At 45.7% G+C, this 17862-nt stretch overlaps 1 protein-coding gene across 3 annotated transcripts; it reads left to right on the top strand.

Moving 5' to 3' along the window:
• Positions 1-5487: 5487 nt before the first annotated feature.
• LOC310742397 (C-type lectin domain family 4 member F-like) lies at positions 5488-16777 on the top strand. Of its 3 annotated transcripts, XM_083571866.1 has the most exons (8): positions 5488-5633; positions 5715-5839; positions 7448-7666; positions 9889-9996; positions 11774-11860; positions 13869-14029; positions 15350-15453; positions 16471-16777. In XM_083571866.1, the coding sequence occupies exons 3-8, from the start codon at positions 7450-7452 to the stop codon at positions 16634-16636; spliced, it is 843 nt and encodes a 280-aa protein (XP_083427992.1). In that variant the 5' UTR covers positions 5488-5633; positions 5715-5839; positions 7448-7449; the 3' UTR covers positions 16637-16777. The 3 variants fall into 3 exon arrangements, with proteins under 3 accessions (XP_083427992.1, XP_083427993.1, XP_083427994.1); XM_083571867.1 differs by lacking the exon at positions 5715-5839; XM_083571868.1 differs by lacking the exon at positions 5715-5839 and having other exon boundaries at positions 5488-5642; positions 7469-7666.
• Positions 16778-17862: the final 1085 nt, after the last annotated feature.

Here is a 17862-nt window from a genome sequence, read left to right as displayed (position 1 = left end):
TTCATATGTCCACTATATAAAACCAATATTTGCTTCATCCAATCAAATATAACACCCAACAAAGCCACTTTTTATAAACAAACATGTTCAATCCTCAAATGGCGCTGGACACTTTCTGCAGTTTTAAAAGTTGTTCCTGGCTTTGTTGAGGGCTCTTTCTCTTCCTTTTGTTGGGGGCGGGGGGTGACTTTGTTGCAGCAGATCAATAAAGATGAATCTTAAAGAGCCTGCCTTGCTTTATTTTACCTGGTTGTCATCTCTGATTTATTTCTCTGACCGAGAGCAGACCTGTCATTCCTCCTCAATGATTCCTTATCATTTGCAGTAGTAACTTTTTGTTGGTAAGCTGGATCAATTCATTTCAGGCTTCGCTTCCCTGTTTCCTCTTCTCCTGCTTAGCTAGTTCAAGGGTGTCTGAGCATGTGTGTTAACCTCTTCACTCCATATTGGCCATTAGGGCTGGGCGATATATCGTCCAAAACTGGTTTGAAGTCCATATTGTGGCATTGGTTTTTGGCCTGGCAATATATTGCGAATCATGACGTGTGTGCCATGCGAAAATCACAAGGTGGGGAAAACTGTGAAGCCAGTCAATGTTTCTCTCAGTTCCTGCAGCCCCTGTGAACTCTGCTGGCTCAGCTCTCCCTGCCTTTTGCAGCGGGGCAGCAAATCCCTAGAATTGACACCGGCAAAAATCACAATGTAGGAAAAACTGTGAAGCCAGGCAATGCCTCTACATTGCTCCCTCCTTACTTCAGACGTTGTGATATATCGGTATATCGCAATGCTTAGCTGGTGATATACCACGATGATGAAAACCAGATATTGCCCAGTCCTACTGGCCATATGCCAAGTCTGTTCTCAGAATGGCTTTGTCTGCCAGGAATAATAAAACTTAAGTTTCTTCATTCTTTCATCCAGCACTCATACCAGACTCCTTATGTCTGCACAGTATATATATACCAAACTTCAGCAGAACGCACAATAAAAATAAATTCTGGGGCCACCCCAAGACATGTGCTGGTAGCGTCCATTGCGAAGTGACCATTTTAAACCTGTACAAAGTCACCTCCTAGGAAGTGACCTCGAGATTCCTAATAATTTGTCCCCAGAGAGGAGCACTTTGGAACGGCAGAGGGTTCTATTTCATTCTATTTCTGCAGCTATTTCCACAGGATTGCTTCCTTTTCTAATGCTTTGCTGAGCTAATCAGTGTACAGGATCCAGCATGAAATTCAATTGCCTACCAGGAAATGGCACAAATAGATGTGCTCAAAGTATTGATCTGAGGGGCACCTGGTCAAGTAGACTTCTGGCTCCCCAAGAATACTTATCCCTTCTATATCTATCATGGATGCTTTAGCAGAGATTCCCACATTGCACAGGATTGGACCAGAGGACCCTTGGGGTTCCGACTCTACAATTCTATGATTCTATATGGCATATAGCAAAAGTACATTCTCAACTCCCTTTTATTTCACCAGCTTAATTGCTTTTGCTGCTCACATTACAGTTCTAACATTTTCTGCATGCCACTCTAATCTCAGAGCGGTGCAAAATCCCAGGGGTTCTAGGCTCTCATCCAGGGTCCAGATTCCTTAGAATGAGCAACAGCTGAGACTGCGGTGTCTTTATATTATGTGGTTTATTTACACATACACACAATCTGAGCCTAGGATGGAGGGGGTCACAGCATCAACACCCCAAAAGATCTTGCTGTTGGGATATTCCGTTCCACCTTAAGGACAGACGTGTGGAATTGTGTGTCACATGTCTGTTTACACTCCAGCACAGCTTGCTGGGAACTTCCGTTTGTGTATAGCTTTTGCTTTTAGCTGCTTGCTTTGGACACGAAGGAGATCAGACATGTTTCCTTTTGTCCTGATGTATGCTGAATAAAAGGGACGTGGGAGGTGCTGTGGGTTAAACCACAGAGCCTAGGGCTTGCTGTTCAGAAGGTCGGCGGTTCGAATCCCCGCGACAGGGTGAGCTCTCGTTGCTCGGTCCCTGCTGCTGCCAACCTAGCAGTTCGAAAGCACACCCAAGTGCAAGTAGATAAATAGGTACCGCTCTGGCGGGAAGGTAAATGGCTTTTCCGTGCGCTGCTCTGGTTCGCCAGAAGCGGCTTACTCATGCTGGCCACATGACCCGGAAGCTGTATGCTGGTTCCCTCGGCCAATAAAGTGAGATGAGCGCCGCAACCCCAGAGTCGGTCACAACTGGACCTAACGGTCAGGGGTCCCTTTGCCCTATCTATGCTGAATAAACTGCTTGTAAATATGCTCACACAACTTCTCCTGCCACTTCTGTTGTGTAGCGTTTACTCTGTTGAGTAGCGTGCCCTAGCTTTTGAAGCTCGGGTCGCTGATGCTGCACCAAGGACTGGAGATCTCCTGGCACACCGGCCGGTGGGCTGGAGCCAGCTGGGGGCCTGCCAATTGCCCCTGTTTCCTTGGTTGCATGCCAACACTTGCTTCCCCCCTAGTCAAAGCCTTGGAATCCCACAGAAAGCAAACATGGCTCTCACACCCTGGCTTCTGCCTGCAGCCTTCTTCCAGCTCTCTCACAACCCCTGCACCCACTGTTGCGCTTCTCGCTACTTGCCAGGGGAGGGAGGGGGCCCACCCATTTGTCCTCTGGCACAGAGCAACTTCCTTTGTTATACTAATGATGGCACTTAGGGCCATAATCTCAGCGAGAAACCTGCCCGGCTCCTTCAACAGTGGGATCCTCTATTAGGTTTTAACCCTTGCTTCATCCAGGACCCCAGGGACTGGGAGGAACTCAGGCACCATGCAGGACCCCCCAAACTCACAACAATATTGATATGCTGTTGTCGTTATGGTGGCAATTTAGGCAAAATTCCATGATGCTTATTGGGGCAGCAGTGTAGCTGACCACTTGCAACTTCTAGACCAAGGGAAGTTCCACAAAGACTGCAAGGTAGTAATCCATTCTAGAAGCTACCAGTTCCAGGTTCATTATATTTATTTATTTATTGTTTGTTTGTTTCATAAATATACCACAAAGTTTTACAGTGAAGCAAAATATACAAGAAGTTAGGCACAACAGGTGCTGTCACTCTCCAGTGGTTTGACTTCACCTTTGAAGGTGAGCTCTTCTGTTGTCCCCCAAGACAGATGGGATGCCAGCAGTAAAATACTTAAAAAGTTCAAGCTGCCATGGCCAAGCTATCTTGGTCCATAAGTGCCCTAGGAACCAGTGGCGTAGCGTGGGTTGTCAGCACCCGGGGCAAGGCAAGTAATTTGCGCCCCCTAACCCGTGGATTTGCGCCCCCTAACCTGTGGATTTGCGCCCCCTAACCCGTGGATTTGCCCTAACCCCAGATGTTGCGCCCTGTGCGGCCGGCCCCCCCTGCACCCCCCACGCTACGCCACTGCTAGGAACTGAAGCTGGAAGAAGGCACTCCCAGCTACTGATAGTTGGTTAGAATATGGTGTTGACAAAGCCAAGGTTGCAGGTTCGATTCTCATAAGGGGCAGCTGCATGTTACTGTTAGATTTCTGTTATGCCACTGTGCAGTTTTTGGAGTCACAAGACTCTACTGACATTCCAGACATTCCAGACTGCTGGAGGTCGCACGGGAGGTGGGAGACGGATGTTGATGTTACTGGTTTCCTGTTCCTTTGTTCCAGTTGTTCACTGTCTCTTACAGCTCACAGAGAGCAGATGTATATTCTTTTCTATCCTGCGTAGTTAGGAATAAACGTAGCAATGGAGCACATTTCTCGGCTCCTTCTGCTGTTTGGATACTCTGCGTAACAGGGGAGCGTGCCTGAGCCTCATCAAAGGCTTAGGTCATTAATCATCATTGGAGGAGAGCCTGGATGGATTCCGAAGATACAACGAGGAGGAGAGCCATTACAGCTCGGTCGTATGGAACCTCCGACAATTCCTGCATTGGGCTAGCTGATTCTCAGGGCCCCGTCCTACTCTACAATTCTATGATTCATTGTCCCTCAAGTGACAGAGATGTTAGTTTCTGTTATCACTGTGCAGCTGCGTGGAGTCACAGGACTCTGTTTACATTCCAGAGACCTTGCAGTCTCACGAAAGGGAGACGGGGTGTGACGTTAGTGGTTTCCTGTTTCCTTTGTTCCTTTGTTCAGTTGCTCTCTGCTTTCATAGAGAGAGGATGTCTTTTCTGTTCTGCGTAGTTTAGAAATAAAACTCTTTACAATGTAGCCCAAACCTCTTGTCTCTTCTGCATGCTGCTGGGAACTCTGCTGATTGAAGAATGTGCCTTGGAGCCTTATCAAAGGCTTGGCTCGGAGGAAGGTGAGGCCTTATCAGCTTGTTTGAACGGAGATTCCAACAAGGGATGGATCTAGAAGTATCTGCAGACTACATGCTTCTCTCTTCTGAAGCAGTTCAACCCTGTCCAAAAAAGGTTACTAACCTATCTCTGTGGGATGCAGCCAAGGAATTGGGGGCAATTGGCAGGCCCCCAGCAGGCCCCAGCCCACCGGCCGGTGTGCCGAGCGATCTCTAGTCCTTGGATCAGCATGAAACTGCGACCCGAGCTTCAGAAGCCTTCAGAAGCTGGGCACGCACACTCAGCAGAGTACATAACACTGCGCAACAGAAGTGGCAGGAGATGGCTGTGTGAGCATATTTGCAAGCAGTTTATTCAGCGGACAGCAGGACAAAAGGAAAACATGTCCGATCCCTTTTGTGTCCAAAAGCAAGCAGCATAAGCAAAAGCTCTACACAAACGGAAGTTCCCAGCAAGCTGTGCTGGAGTGTGAACAGGCATGTGACACACAACAGTCATGCCCCTGGTGGAACGGAATATCCTAACAATCTCCAGGACACAGGAGCCATTAACCCACAGAGCCAGGATTTAAAACCAGTTGGTTGAATATGAGTATGTAAGGAAAGAAAAATAGATTATGGATGCAATTGTAAAGAGAAAAGATGTTGTAAGATCTGTAAAGTTTTTAAATGGCAATAAAAATCATTTAAAAAAATTAAAACCAGTTGATTGACCTCCATCCGGTCCACCACTGCACTCAGGTATCAATGCAGAACCAACCAACTTCACTTCCACTTCCAATTCAGATGGTGCAAAGAAAGAGCAGAGTGTCATCAACATACAGATGAAACTTTGCTTCAGATCCCCCAATGACTGCTCCCCAACTGTCTCATACACCCACAAACCTCATCTCAGCCCCAAAATATTTCCGGAGACTAGGAAGATGGGAGACGGCTAGTTTCACCAAGCAGGTGAGGAGCTTGTTGATACCATTGCCCATGATGGGTGGGGATGGTCTTGCCCCACTTTCTTTGACATGGGATGCCAAAGACTGCTGCCTCACCCTGCCTCCCCACCCCCAAATGCCATCACAATTCACCTTACCTTTCAGCTACAGGTGAGATTGTGAATGGTGGGAGGGGAGAGCAGGCAGCCAATCAGCAAGCAGCTGGACTCCCAGGGCTGTCGCATGCACCACATTGAGAAAACAAAGGAAGTTAGTAAGGCAGGAGGAGGGAGTTGTGATGGGCAATGCGGATGAGAAGTATTGCAGGAATCAATTGCATCAAACTCGGAGGAAGAACAAGTGATAGCCTTTAATGGTATCCTGGCAGGGAATCCTAAGATAAAGGAGAAGGTACAGTATGTGGCCCCCAGAGTATTTCACTTCAGCCTCCAGTTACTAGAGTTTAGACAGTTTCTTTCTGGCCCTTTGCAGAGAGAACAATTTCATCAGATAACTTTTTAAATTGCTAAAAGCAGCCGCTCTTTTCCAGGCTTCTGCAGCTTAACGATGTTTCCCTTCTAAGATCTGCCTCCCGTGAACCACCCTGAGACCCCTGGGTACAGGGCGGTATATGAATTCAAATCATCATCATCATCATCATCACCTTTGCACATGCAACCGGCCACTGCTTAGTGAGTGACCACCCAATGTTGACACAGTTCCCACTGCTGATTGGGTGTTGTGCACAGTGCCAATTTCCCCGTTGTTCCCCGACCCCGTGTTAGCCGTGCAGTCAGTGGAAAGCCATATCAATCCAAATGTTAAGCGTAAAGAGTTGATCTTCTTTCTTATGACAGCAGCGAGACAAATAGTTGCTTCCAACTGGGGGAGAAAAGCACCACCGAAACTTGGACCCAATGTATGTGGAATATAGCACTTACGGAACGCTGAACTGAGCATCGGAGGGTGATAACAAGAATAACAAAGAAAGATGGTTTTGTCTTCCTAGGGTCTCGATTTATATCGTTTTGTAACAATGATACAGTAATCTGTCTTCTGTCTGATGGCTCATTCACACATGTTCCACCTGCAACTTTCCCCCTGGGCAAACTGTGGTTTACCTCTGAATCAGAACCAGCAGCAAGCAGGTTCCCCAAAGGGTGCCGTTTATTCCGATTCAGTGTTAAATCGGAAAGCAGCAGGGCAAAGGGGAAACCACTCAGACCTGTATCTAGAAATCAGGGAACAAGCAGAAGTGTGTGCCATGACTTGTAGAAGCCAACTGGCCCAGAAAATGTTAGCCTTGGGCCCACTGTTGGTTGTTGATACCACACCATCCTTTGACCAGTGCGACCAGTGGAGTATGCACTGCTCCAGAACACCAAAGTCTGTAGTCGTCCTTTTACAGAGTTCCCGGCTAAGGGAGCTGGGCATGTTTAGCTTGGAGAAGAGGAGGTTAAGGGGTGATATGATAGCCATGTTCAAATATATAAAAGGATGTCACATAGAGGAGGGAGAAAGGTTGTTTTCTGCTGCTCCAGAGAAGCGGACACGGAGCAATGGTTCCAAACTACAAGAAAGAAGATTCCACCTAAACATTAGGAAGAACTTCCTGACAGTAAGAGCTGTTCGACAGTGGAATTTGCTGCCAAGGAGTGTGGTGGAGTCTCCTTCTTTGGAGGTCTTTAAGCAGAGGCTTGACAACCATATGTCAGGAGTGCTCTGGTGGTGTTTCCTGCTTGGCAGGGGGTTGGACTCGATGGCCCTTGTGGTCTCTTCCAACTCTATGATTCTATGATTCTATGATTCTATGATTCTAACTCAGTCCAGTTTAGAGTATGAAATGAAGTCTCCGGCCTTCTATCTGTCAGCCTTCCTAACAAGGCTAGAGAGGCTAGCAAATAGAAGGCTGGAGAGCCTCTTTCTGTTCTTCCCTTGAGAGATATGCATTTGGGCTGATCTGCCCATTTTTCCAAACTATTGATTGTATACCGCTTAGACTTCACTGTACAGCCCGATGATTACAAGGTTTAACATCTGTACACGCGTTTGTCGCAGAAGGCAACACTTTACATTTGCTATGGGTTTTTTTTTAATTCAAAAAAAGTTTGTAAATAAGTAAATAAACCCCAGATGGGCAAAAGTGAACCTGATGGTAAATCTTTCCCTCGATGAGTCATCTTCACACTCAGTTTTTTTGGTTTAATTTCTTCTTGTCATTCAAGCTATGGCACCTAAACCGAAAGCAAAACCGAAAGCAAAACCAAAAGCAAAAGCCCCTCCAAAGAAAAAAGCACCCACACCAGGATCGCCACCGCCACCGCCACCGCCACGAAAACCTATCGTTCTTCTCATGAATGAAACCCGTGTGAAAGTCGTGTGGACTGTCATCACTATCGCTATAATAACCTTAATTGCCGTGGCAATCGGGATGGGTGTTTCCTGTAAGTTCAGCTCCCCCTGATCATGCACTCCCCTGAACAATCCTGAATAAATTGTCCTGCTTGGGTTTTCCTGCTTAAGGGGGACTAGATTCTCATTGCAGGGTTTGGTGCTCGATGACCCTTTCATAGCTGTCAACGTTTCCCTTTTTTAAAGGGAAATTCCCTTATTCTGAATAGGATTCCTCACAAGAAAAGGGAAAAGTTGACAGCTATGGACCCTTTGGGTCCTTTCCAACTCTACAGTCACTATGAGTATATAGGCCAGACTGTTACCTAGGGCTGGGCGATGTCTGGTTTCCAACATTGTGATATTGTATATCGCTAGCTAAGCATTTCGATATACCAATATATCACAATGTCTGAAATAAAGATGGCGCATTGGCTGGCTTCATGGTTTCCCTGACATTGTGATTTTTGCATACCACACACATCATGGTTCGCAATATATGTTAGGACCGTCCTACCCTCGTGTAGAACCCTGGCAGAGACTGGCATGCCTGACTGGCATGTTCTCTCCCTCCTGGTTGATCATTCGGAAGCTTCAAAAGCTTTCTTCAGCCTGAACATCACAGCGACTGATACCATGAAGCATCAGCACACTTAGGGATCCACAGAGTATTCACAGTTTCCGTAACAGACCTCAGTAGCACAGCATTTTGGCTAATCTACATTTATTTACATATAATACACTCGGAGCATTCTGATTTAGTTCCTTCTTCTTTCTCATCAGACAGCAAAGAGAGGAAGGACAAAGGACAATAGTCCCACTTCACGGAACACAGTAACATTAACATCCTGTCTCCGTCACTTCCCACACTGTGGAATGAAAACATACACCGTCATGGGATATATTACAATCCCATGACTGCAAACATGGAGCAAGAATCCTAACAAGGTCAAAAATTATGAAACCGATATCACGATATGGACTTCAAACTGGTTTTGGACAGTATATCAATATATCTCCCAGCCCTAGTGAGCAAGGAAGCGCAGGGTTGGGCCTGAAGGCCACTCCACATCTAGAATGCATCTGTTGGCTGTGCCCTTGGTGAATATGAGAAGGGACGGTTGGCAGGATCCCTGGTCATGTGGCCAGAAGAGCTGGGTGTTCTTCATGCACCAGAGATGAGGCTTTCCCAAGTGGCCCCCTCAAGCCCTTTGCACTTTGAGGGGTTCAAACCCAAGTCCCCACTGCTGGCCTCTACAGCTGATGTTGCATGGAGAGAGTTGCCATATGTCTGGAATTTCCTGGACGTAGCCGGCAAAACTAAAGGTGATTTGAGATTTTGCAAACAAAACACACCAACCTTTTGTATCCAGATTTCCACTTTTTGAAATATGGCAACCTTATGCATGGATCAACGGCAGATGAGAGCCATGGAGCCATCGCTTTGCAGACTTCAGTGCTAAACAGGTGGACATGGGGAGGGGACGGGGCAGTGAGAGTCACAACCCCTGGAGGGGGTGAGTGGCAGACAGTGCTTCCCTTCAAGCTGTAGAACTCCTTCACACATGCAATGCACCAAGAGAACTTCATTTAAGACCTCGTGCTGGGTTTAAAACCCAACCAGTAATACAAATATTCTTTGTTGGGTCCAGCGATGGGGGAGAAACTCAGTCCAAGTAACATTTGACACTGAATCTATCTGCACCAACATACAGCCGCTCTCAGAAATTAGCACATCTCTGAATTTTTCGATGCCAGCATTTATGAAAATGTATAGAACACAGGAAATGTGCATAAAAATGAATGTCCCATTTAAAAGTCATTGTAGGAGAAATTTGTAAGATATTAGGAGAAAAAATGTGTGTGCATTACTCAAAACAGCATACACAAATGTGCTTATTATGAGCGATTCACAGGAGAAAGCTGAAGAATTTTCATGAGTCTTTAAAAATAATAATAATAATTGCAAAATGCGTCAGAGAGATGGAGCATTGCATTTAAGATTAGAAAAATGGAGGGTATTGAAATGAAGATGATGCAAATAATAATAATAATAATAATAATAATAATAATAATAATAATAATATAATGCTCCCATCTGACTGGGTTGCTGCAGCCACTTTGGGCAGGGCAAGAGGTCCTCAGTGGGGTATTCTCCTTTGCCTCCTGGAAGTGAAAAGTCCTTTGTAGGCTCCTAGGTATCAAATGAAGCAGACTGGGGCAGAAATTGGGCACCTGCAAATCTTAGCGCTCATCCTTGTCTTTATAACTTTAGATCACAAGCTGAAAAGAGCACCTAAAGATCCTCGCACAGATCCATTGATCACGCTGAGGAGCACAATGGCTGCCTCACTAAACCGTCCTAAGATCAATTCCGAAAATGGTAAGTGGAAAAGCAAGGATGGCTTGTTCCTGACTGGGTTTTAAAAGGGGATGGGGGCTGCTTCCATTCCACTGAAGCAAATATGAAGGACTGCCTTGAAGGCATCGCAGATAAGACACAGATGTAGACTTTTGGTCAGGCTTTATGGGAAATGTCACTTCTTCTGTGTACTCCAGGTATACAAGTAATTTGCAACTTACAAGCATTTAACTTGCAAGATTTCAAATTTATGTGCTGGATTGGCCAGTCAGTTGAAATTACATGAATTGAATGCGTGTAAGGCATAGCGCTTAAAAACTCTTTTTGCACTGAGTTTTCCTGGCACAAGAATAGCTTTTAACCTCTCTACTTTGCTTACTGGGCTCTGGGCATCTTCTCCCATGTGCTCTAGAGTCTCTTTTGAGATCTCTCATGGCCCTGTGAGATCTCATGAGAGCCTCCAGAGACAGCAGGAGAGGCTTCTACAGCCTGATAATCAAAGTGAAGAGCCTAATAGTTATCCATCTTGTGTGTGTTCACAGGGAGTAAGGTCCACAATGTGGGAATGTTCAGGGATGCAGGAGAGGATATATTGTTTGATTATAGCCTTTCCAACTTGTGTAAACAAGTTCACAATTTAGCAGAGTAACATTCCCCTTTTTAAACTTGCAGCGGATGCGTTTGCTCAGGCTCGCTAAAGCCTCTATAATAACTGTTCTGGTATTTCCCCCTTATTCCCTCATAAAAGATAAGGCACAACACAGTCTTCTATAAAAGTATAAAAAGAGTTTACTCACATTCTGTTCACAATGGGATCCCAGAAGGCAGACTTAGCTTAGAAAAGTAAGCTAAACTATCTCATAAGGAGACAGTCCCTTTGTCCTCTTTTGGCTGGAGGCCAAGAGAGCATCTTTGGCTAAGCAGATGTTGCTTCTTCGATGCATGTGGTGAAAGAGAGAGAGATGGCTGCCCTGCCCTGTGCTTTTGTCGTTATCTGCACAGGTGAGGCCACGCCCACCTCTAGTCACATGCAGAGGAAGGCTGGGCTGGGTGGGTTCTGTTATCTATATCTATATCTATATCTATATCTATATCTATATCTATATCTATATCTATATCTATATCTATCTATCTATCTATCATCTATCTATCTATCTATCATCTATCATCTATCTATCTTTTAAAAAATATATATTTATTAATTTTTAAACATATAAGTTCCAACAATCATTTAACATAACTTCTTATTCAATGTTTTAGACTTCCATCAACAACCTCTGATGATTTTCCGTTCTTTATCACTTATTCTCCATTTCTTAATTTCTCTTTTACTTTTAATTGTCCTTAACTAATAATTCTTTTCAAAGCCTTCCTTGCAATATTTCAAAAAGTCCTCCTTGCAGAACTTCTTGCAGTCCTACTAGCGTAATCTGTTTATCACAATTGCTTTTCAAATAATTCAAATATTTACTCCAGTCCTCTAAGAATCTCTGATCCCACAAGTTTCGAATCCTTCCTGTTAATTTATCTAATTCTGCATAGCCCATTAATTTCATTTGCCATTCTTCTTTTGTCAGTAATTCTTCTTGATTCCATTTTTCTGACAATAATATTCTACCATCTATCTATCTATCTATCTATCTATCTATCTATCTATCTATCATCTATCATCTATCTATCTAGTTTTGTTCTCACACCAGACTTCCCTGGTTGTAAGGCTAAGATGTAAATAACAAGCAAATGTGTCTGTGGTGGTGAAGGTGAAGAAGAAACCTTCTAACTGTGGGAATGCGTATAGCCATGCAGGTAGCAGAAGAAGTGAAGACATTGCCAGACCTTTTAGAAGAGGCTGAACAGGCCTACAAGAAACGGAAACTGAAGTACCGTAAGTAGCTGCATGCCTGAACTCAGCACTTTTTGAGAATGCAAGGGCGATCAAATGGCAAGAGGCGCATGCTTAAATTGCAAAAAGGACACCCCCCCCCCCCGGCTGGCAGGCACAAAGATTAGAGGCCACTTTGGTTGAACGCCAGATGTGGCACAGAGAGGAAGTTATGAAACACATCTGTTGGCTCTTGCGCAAACAGATTGCACAAACAGGCAGAAGCGCCTGCGTTTGAATATTTGATGGCATTTTATTGAAAGACAGAAAACTATATACAAAACAGAATCCTTTTCTTTGTTGCTTTTCTCTCTGTTGCATCCACCACCCCTACTGTTCACCTTGAACTGCCTGCCACGCAGGAGTGCAATCTTGGCCCCACAACTGTGGGTGCCCAGGGCCATGGGTGCCATGCAGTGTGCATGGCTCTGGCACCGAAATTTGTGAGTGCCCAGCCGCTTTGTGGGGAATTTTGTGGGTGCCCGGGCACTCAGGGCCCCAAGGAGTTGGCACCTTTGCTGCCACTTACTGCACCAAGGCCAAACTGTATTTACGGCTTCTGAGCTCCAGTGTCCTTGAGCTTAATAATAATAATAATAATAATAATAATAATAATAATTTTTATTTATACCCCGCCCTCCCCAGCCAAGGCCAGGCTCAGAGCGGCTTACAAGCAATAATAAAAACAAGTTGAATGATTACAACTTAAAAACAAAATTAAAATACAACATTAAAATATTGAAACATTAAAATAATAAAATGTAGCCTCATTGCAGGAGGATAAGGAAAAGAAAAAAGAAAGAGGGGGAGGGAATCAAATTGGTTCCAAGCCAAAGGCCAGGCGGAACAACTCTGTCTCACAGGCCCTGCAGAAAGAAATCAGATCCCGCAGGGCCCTGGTCTCATGAGGCAGAGCGTTCCACCAGGCTGGAGCCAGAGTTGAAAAGGCCCTGGCTCTGGTTGAGGCTAATCTGACTTCCTTAGGGCCCGGGACCTCTAGGGTGTTGCTATTTATGGACCTTGAGGCTCTCCGTGGGGCAGACCAGGAGAGGCGGTCCCGTAGGTACGAGACAGACCATGTGCATGGCCCTGACCAGGGTATTTCAATTAAATGTTGCAGAGTGCATAAATTACTGACAATATCAGCATTCAGATCCCTGGGCAGATGTATGCAAAACCCTCTCTCTCACGGTCAGACCTCTCTCAGCTTCTGCCCTCTGGGGATGGAAGCATGTGTCAGTTTTGGTTTGTCTCAGCTTCTCATTTTTCTTGTCTTCTCAAGATTTCCACATCCACTTGCGATTTGTTTTTTGTTTTGTTTTTTAAAGAAAAGGTTCTCACGAAAACAAACCAGCATTTTGGAGCAAGCTTCTTCCTCATATGCACATAGTCATATGAAATTGTGCTATATATATATATATATATATACTTTGGCAAAATGATTTCAGCTCACAAGATGCATTCTTGTGTGCTACCTCCGCAAGACATAAGCATTTAACACAAACTTCACTTTAGTATATGCATTTTTGCGAAATTCCTTGGCTGGAGAACTGAAATTCAAAATTCAGAAAATTCGGGGAATGGTTGTGTTTCAGGTCATGCATTATTTCAGAAAGTGATGGCTGGGAGGGTTCTGGATCTGCTGCAAGAGGACCTTGGCTCCACCTCACTGTGGAGCAGAGCTCTAGATTTTAAGCATGTGCTGAAGTGATCGGTTGGTGTTCCCGGGCTCACAGAAAATGGGGAGATATGAATTCAGTTCTAATGGGACCCAGAAGTGGGTTCTGCAGCAATTCCCAATATTTCTTATATTTGGGGTCCCTCCCTTCCCATAAGGAGCTCAGAGCAGCGTGGATTGGGTTATCCAATTTATCGGCGCAAGAACCCTTGGAGGTAGGCTAAGCTGCAAGAATTACCCCACGTCACCCATTGTTCCTCAGGGATGAGCTTGAATTCAACTATGTACAGAAGAGAATACATTATCCTCTTCTTCCTACTTATTTCTTCTTAGAATCCTTCTTCATTAAAGGTGGGAAGTCTTCTGGTAGGTGGGATGCTTTTGGGAGGAATCTCTACTACATTTCAAAAGGAAAAAAGAGCTGGTATGATGCTGAGAATTTCTGCGAGTCCAGAGATGCCCACTTGGCCTCCATCCTGACGGATGAAGAACAGGTTATAGACATCTGCTTCTCTTTTTTCTGTTCTCGCATGCAAATATTGTACGATTTCTTGCCTGCTTCCTATCCACACATCCCAGCTGGATAGCTCGGTTGGTTAGAGTGTGGTGCTAATAACGCCAAGGTTGCAGGTTTGATCCCCGTAAGGGACAGCTGCTTATTCCTTCATTGCAGGGGGTTGGGCTAGAAAATCCACAGGGTATCTTCCAACTCGATGATTTTGCTACTATTCTGCCTTTGTAGCATCAATGCAATGGCTTGAAAATTCTGTCCCAAATAGTCCCGGGCCTCCATGAAAGCTTACAAGAGGCTCCTCAATTGTTAGAAATGACAGGCAGGCTTCACTGAAAGGCATTTGTCCCTCCACGTCTGACCTTTCTGGAACAGGAGAACATGGTGCTTTGGCACAATCCCATTGCACATGCAGCGATGGTGAAGCCCATTAGGCAATGGTAGAATCTCAATGTAAAGTCATTATAGAACACAGCCCAGAATATTTTGCAACCTGCAGAGGCTCCATTACAGTTGTGTAAGCAGTTTCTTGGCTCAGAACCTGAGGCGGAGAATTTTTTAAAATGAAAATTGTTTATGTGGGTTACACTGAACCTGTTGCAGATATTAACGTTGCGCAGTTTGAAGCGACTGGAAACATAAGAACTGAGGCCTTTGGCAATGAAACCTTGTGCAGGCCCATAAAAATGTTATTCAAAGTTTTACTGGCAGAACTCTTCAAAAACAGAACACAAGCATCAAAGATACAATCAAAATATCTATACATTGTCTTGTGCTGTCCAGCACAGGCTTAGCATCTTAGAAAAGGTGAAATGATCCAAGCAGACCGAGAAGCAGAGGTCTGTTTCTCCCTACAGCCTTCATTCTGGCCTACATTGGCTTTAGGCTGCTTATTCTCCCTTCAGAAGAGCTTCATTTGCAGCCTCATTCCATAGAGTTTAGGAGACAAAGGAAGCTTTCAAGATGGAAAATTTGCAACCCAACACCTCTCACATGATCTAAGGTTACAACACTCACATGTTAGCTACCAGTTAATCAGTTAATTCTCAACTCAGCAAGAGCTCAGAGTGCTCTTCTTGGCTTTAATATAGCCCCATGTTAAACCTTTCAGCAATATACTTTAGCCATTCTCCATCTCTGTGACAATTAAACCAATTATACTTAACAGAACCTAACTTTTCTTACCACACATTTAGGGTTACGTTGGCAAATCTGTGAAGGCTTACCCCAGGCAGGCTGTTGTCTCTTTCTTGCCGCGATGACCTGACCCAATGTCAAGTGAGGTTGTTCCTTCTTTCTACAGAACTTTGTCACTTCCCTGCTCAGTGACCCCACTTGGATAGGCCTTACAGATGAAATGGAGGAAGGCAAATGGGAATGGACAGATGGCTCCCGATTTAAAAATGAGTAAGTCTGAAATAGGCGGTGTCAAGGAATTGTTCCCAAATGCTAGAGGAAAAGTCAAGTCATCTTGCAGAATTTGCTACAGCATTTCACACAGGAGTGTTTCCTGTGTCACGGACATTCGTGGACCAGGGTGCGTGTATATATGGGGAGGGGGGAGGCACATAATGGAGTAAACCCCTGAATACCTCCTTTCCATGTTCTAAGATATGCACTGTATTATGGTCTTCAGATGGTTCTTTCCCAGGTATAGACGAGCACACTTACGTGCCTGTCAAATGTCCTGCACTATTCAGAATCTTAAAAGGTAAAGGTAAAGGGACCCCTGACCATTAGGTCCAGTCGTGGCCGACTCAGGGGTTGCGGTGCTCATCTCGCTTTACTGGCCGAGGGAGCCGGCGTACAGCTTCCGGGTCATGTGGCCAGCATGACAAAGCCGCTTCTGGCGAACCAGAGCAGCGCACGGAAATGCCGTTTACCTTCCCGCCGGAGCGGTACCTATTTGTCTACTTGCACTTGGGTGTGCTTTCGAACTGCTAGGTTGGCAGGAGCTGGGACCGAGCAACGGGAGCTCACCCCATCACAGGGATTCAAACCGCCGACCTTCTGATCGGCAAGCCCTAGGCTCTGTGGTTTAACCCACAGCGCCACCCATGTCCCTATTCAGAATCTTGCAAGGGTCCAAATACAGTCTGATGCAGCCTCTCCTCTTCCTGGGAAAAGGAGACACCCATCCCATAGTTATTTTGAGGTGTGGTTAAGTTTCTGTGTTACGCTTCCCAACTTGCAGGGATTTCTTTTTTATAATAATAATAATAATAATAATAATAATAATAATAATAATAATAATGATGATGATGATGTTGGGGAGCGTCTAAAAATGTGGCCCTCCTGCCTCCCGCAATCCAAGGGGGCTGCATCCCATTCTCACCCCACAGGTCTCAGCACGCCTTGCTTCCTCCTCATTGGTAGACCCAGCCTGTCTCTATCTTTCCTGTTTAATGGGAAGTCTTTCTGCAGGTACTGGTCTCACAATGAGCCTCCCCACAGACAGCAAAACAGAGAAATAGAGGAGGACTGTGTCTCCATCGTGCCTGCAAGTAACAAATATAACTGGAACGATGCCTACTGTCATGAACAGCGCAGATGGGTTTGCAAGGAAAACCTGGATATCGAAGAACTGTAAAGTTGGGGGAACCAATGCTTGTGTGAAGACAGAATGCTTTGCATTTCACCATCCAACCCCATGGAAAGCCTTCAGAGCTACAGAATAAACATAAACGTCCGATTCCATCCAAGCACCGTTCCTTCAGCTGCCTGAAACCAAGAGAGATTAGAGTGTGCTTTGTTACTACCTGTTGGCTGTGGGGATCTGTTTCTCAGGTGATGGGTACCTGGAAACTGGCACCTACTGGACCTTGCAGGCCTGCTAGCAAGTCACAGAGCATGACCAGTTGTTCTGGTGCTCTTCTCAGATACGATGGACACTTAACATACCCTCCAACATTTCTCTGATAAAAATAGAGACAATCCCTCAATATATCTCTGATGAAAATAGGGATGCCCTAAGGAAAAGTGGGACGTTCTGGGGTCAAATCAGAAACTGGGACAGCTTCTGTAAATCCGGGACTGTCTTTGGAAAACAGGGGCACTTGGAGGGTCTCCGTTTAAGCACTGCAGTTGCACTAATACCTAACTAAATTAAGAAATGTCTTAGTTTTCTTGGGAAGGGATCCCTGCTGTCACAGTTGCTTCCTTGCTGCTTCTACGGGACCGCCTCTCCTGGTCTGCCCCGCAGAGGACCTTAAGGTCAATGAACAACCATAGTTTAGAGGTCCCGGGCCCTAAGGAAGTCAGACTATCCTCCACCAGGGCCAGGGCCTTCTCAGTGATGGCTCCGACCTGGTGGAATGCTATGTCCCATGAGACTAGGGCCCTTCAGGATTTAAGCTCCTTCCATCGGGCCTGTAAGATAGAGCTATTCCGTCTGGCCTTTAATTTGAATTCAGCCTGATCTTTTATTTCCCTTCTCTTCCCTCCCCCTCCCCTTTTATGAAGATTACCGTATTTTTCGCCCTATAGGACGCACCATCCCATAAGGTGCACCTAGTTTTTTTTGGGGGGGAAATAAAGGGGAAAAATTATTTCCCCCCCAGGCACGGGGCTGGGGCGGGGGAAGCCTGAGCTTCCCCCGACCCCAGCCCCCAGAACAGGCAACTCTCCGCAAGCCGTGGGAGCCGGCGCCGGGCTCCCGCGCCTTGCGGAGAGCCGCACGAAGTCTGGGCGCGCTGAGTTCAGCGCGCCCAGCCTTCGGCATGCAGGCAACTCTCCGCAAGCCGTGGGAGCCCAGCGCACCGATCCCTCTCGCTCTCGAGGCTTCAGCGAATGCCTGCATTCGCCCCATAGGACGCA

Source organism: Podarcis filfolensis (genome assembly GCF_964270895.1).
Source record: "Podarcis filfolensis genome assembly, chromosome: 9".
Lineage (NCBI taxonomy): Eukaryota > Metazoa > Chordata > Lepidosauria > Squamata > Lacertidae > Podarcis > Podarcis filfolensis.
The sequence above is the reverse complement of the archived record's forward strand: the minus strand, read 5'-3'. Positions and strand labels throughout refer to the sequence as shown.

Coding starts and splice junctions, on each gene's coding strand:
- LOC310742397 (XM_083571867.1), top strand. CDS start 7,450: ATGGCACCTAAACCGAAAGCAAAACCGAAAGCAAAACCAAAAGCAAAA. Junction 9,997..11,773: donor TAAGATCAATTCCGAAAATG/GTAAGTGGAAAA, acceptor GAATGCGTATAG/CCATGCAGGTAGCAGAAGAA. Junction 14,030..15,349: donor TCCTGACGGATGAAGAACAG/GTTATAGACATC, acceptor TTCTTTCTACAG/AACTTTGTCACTTCCCTGCT.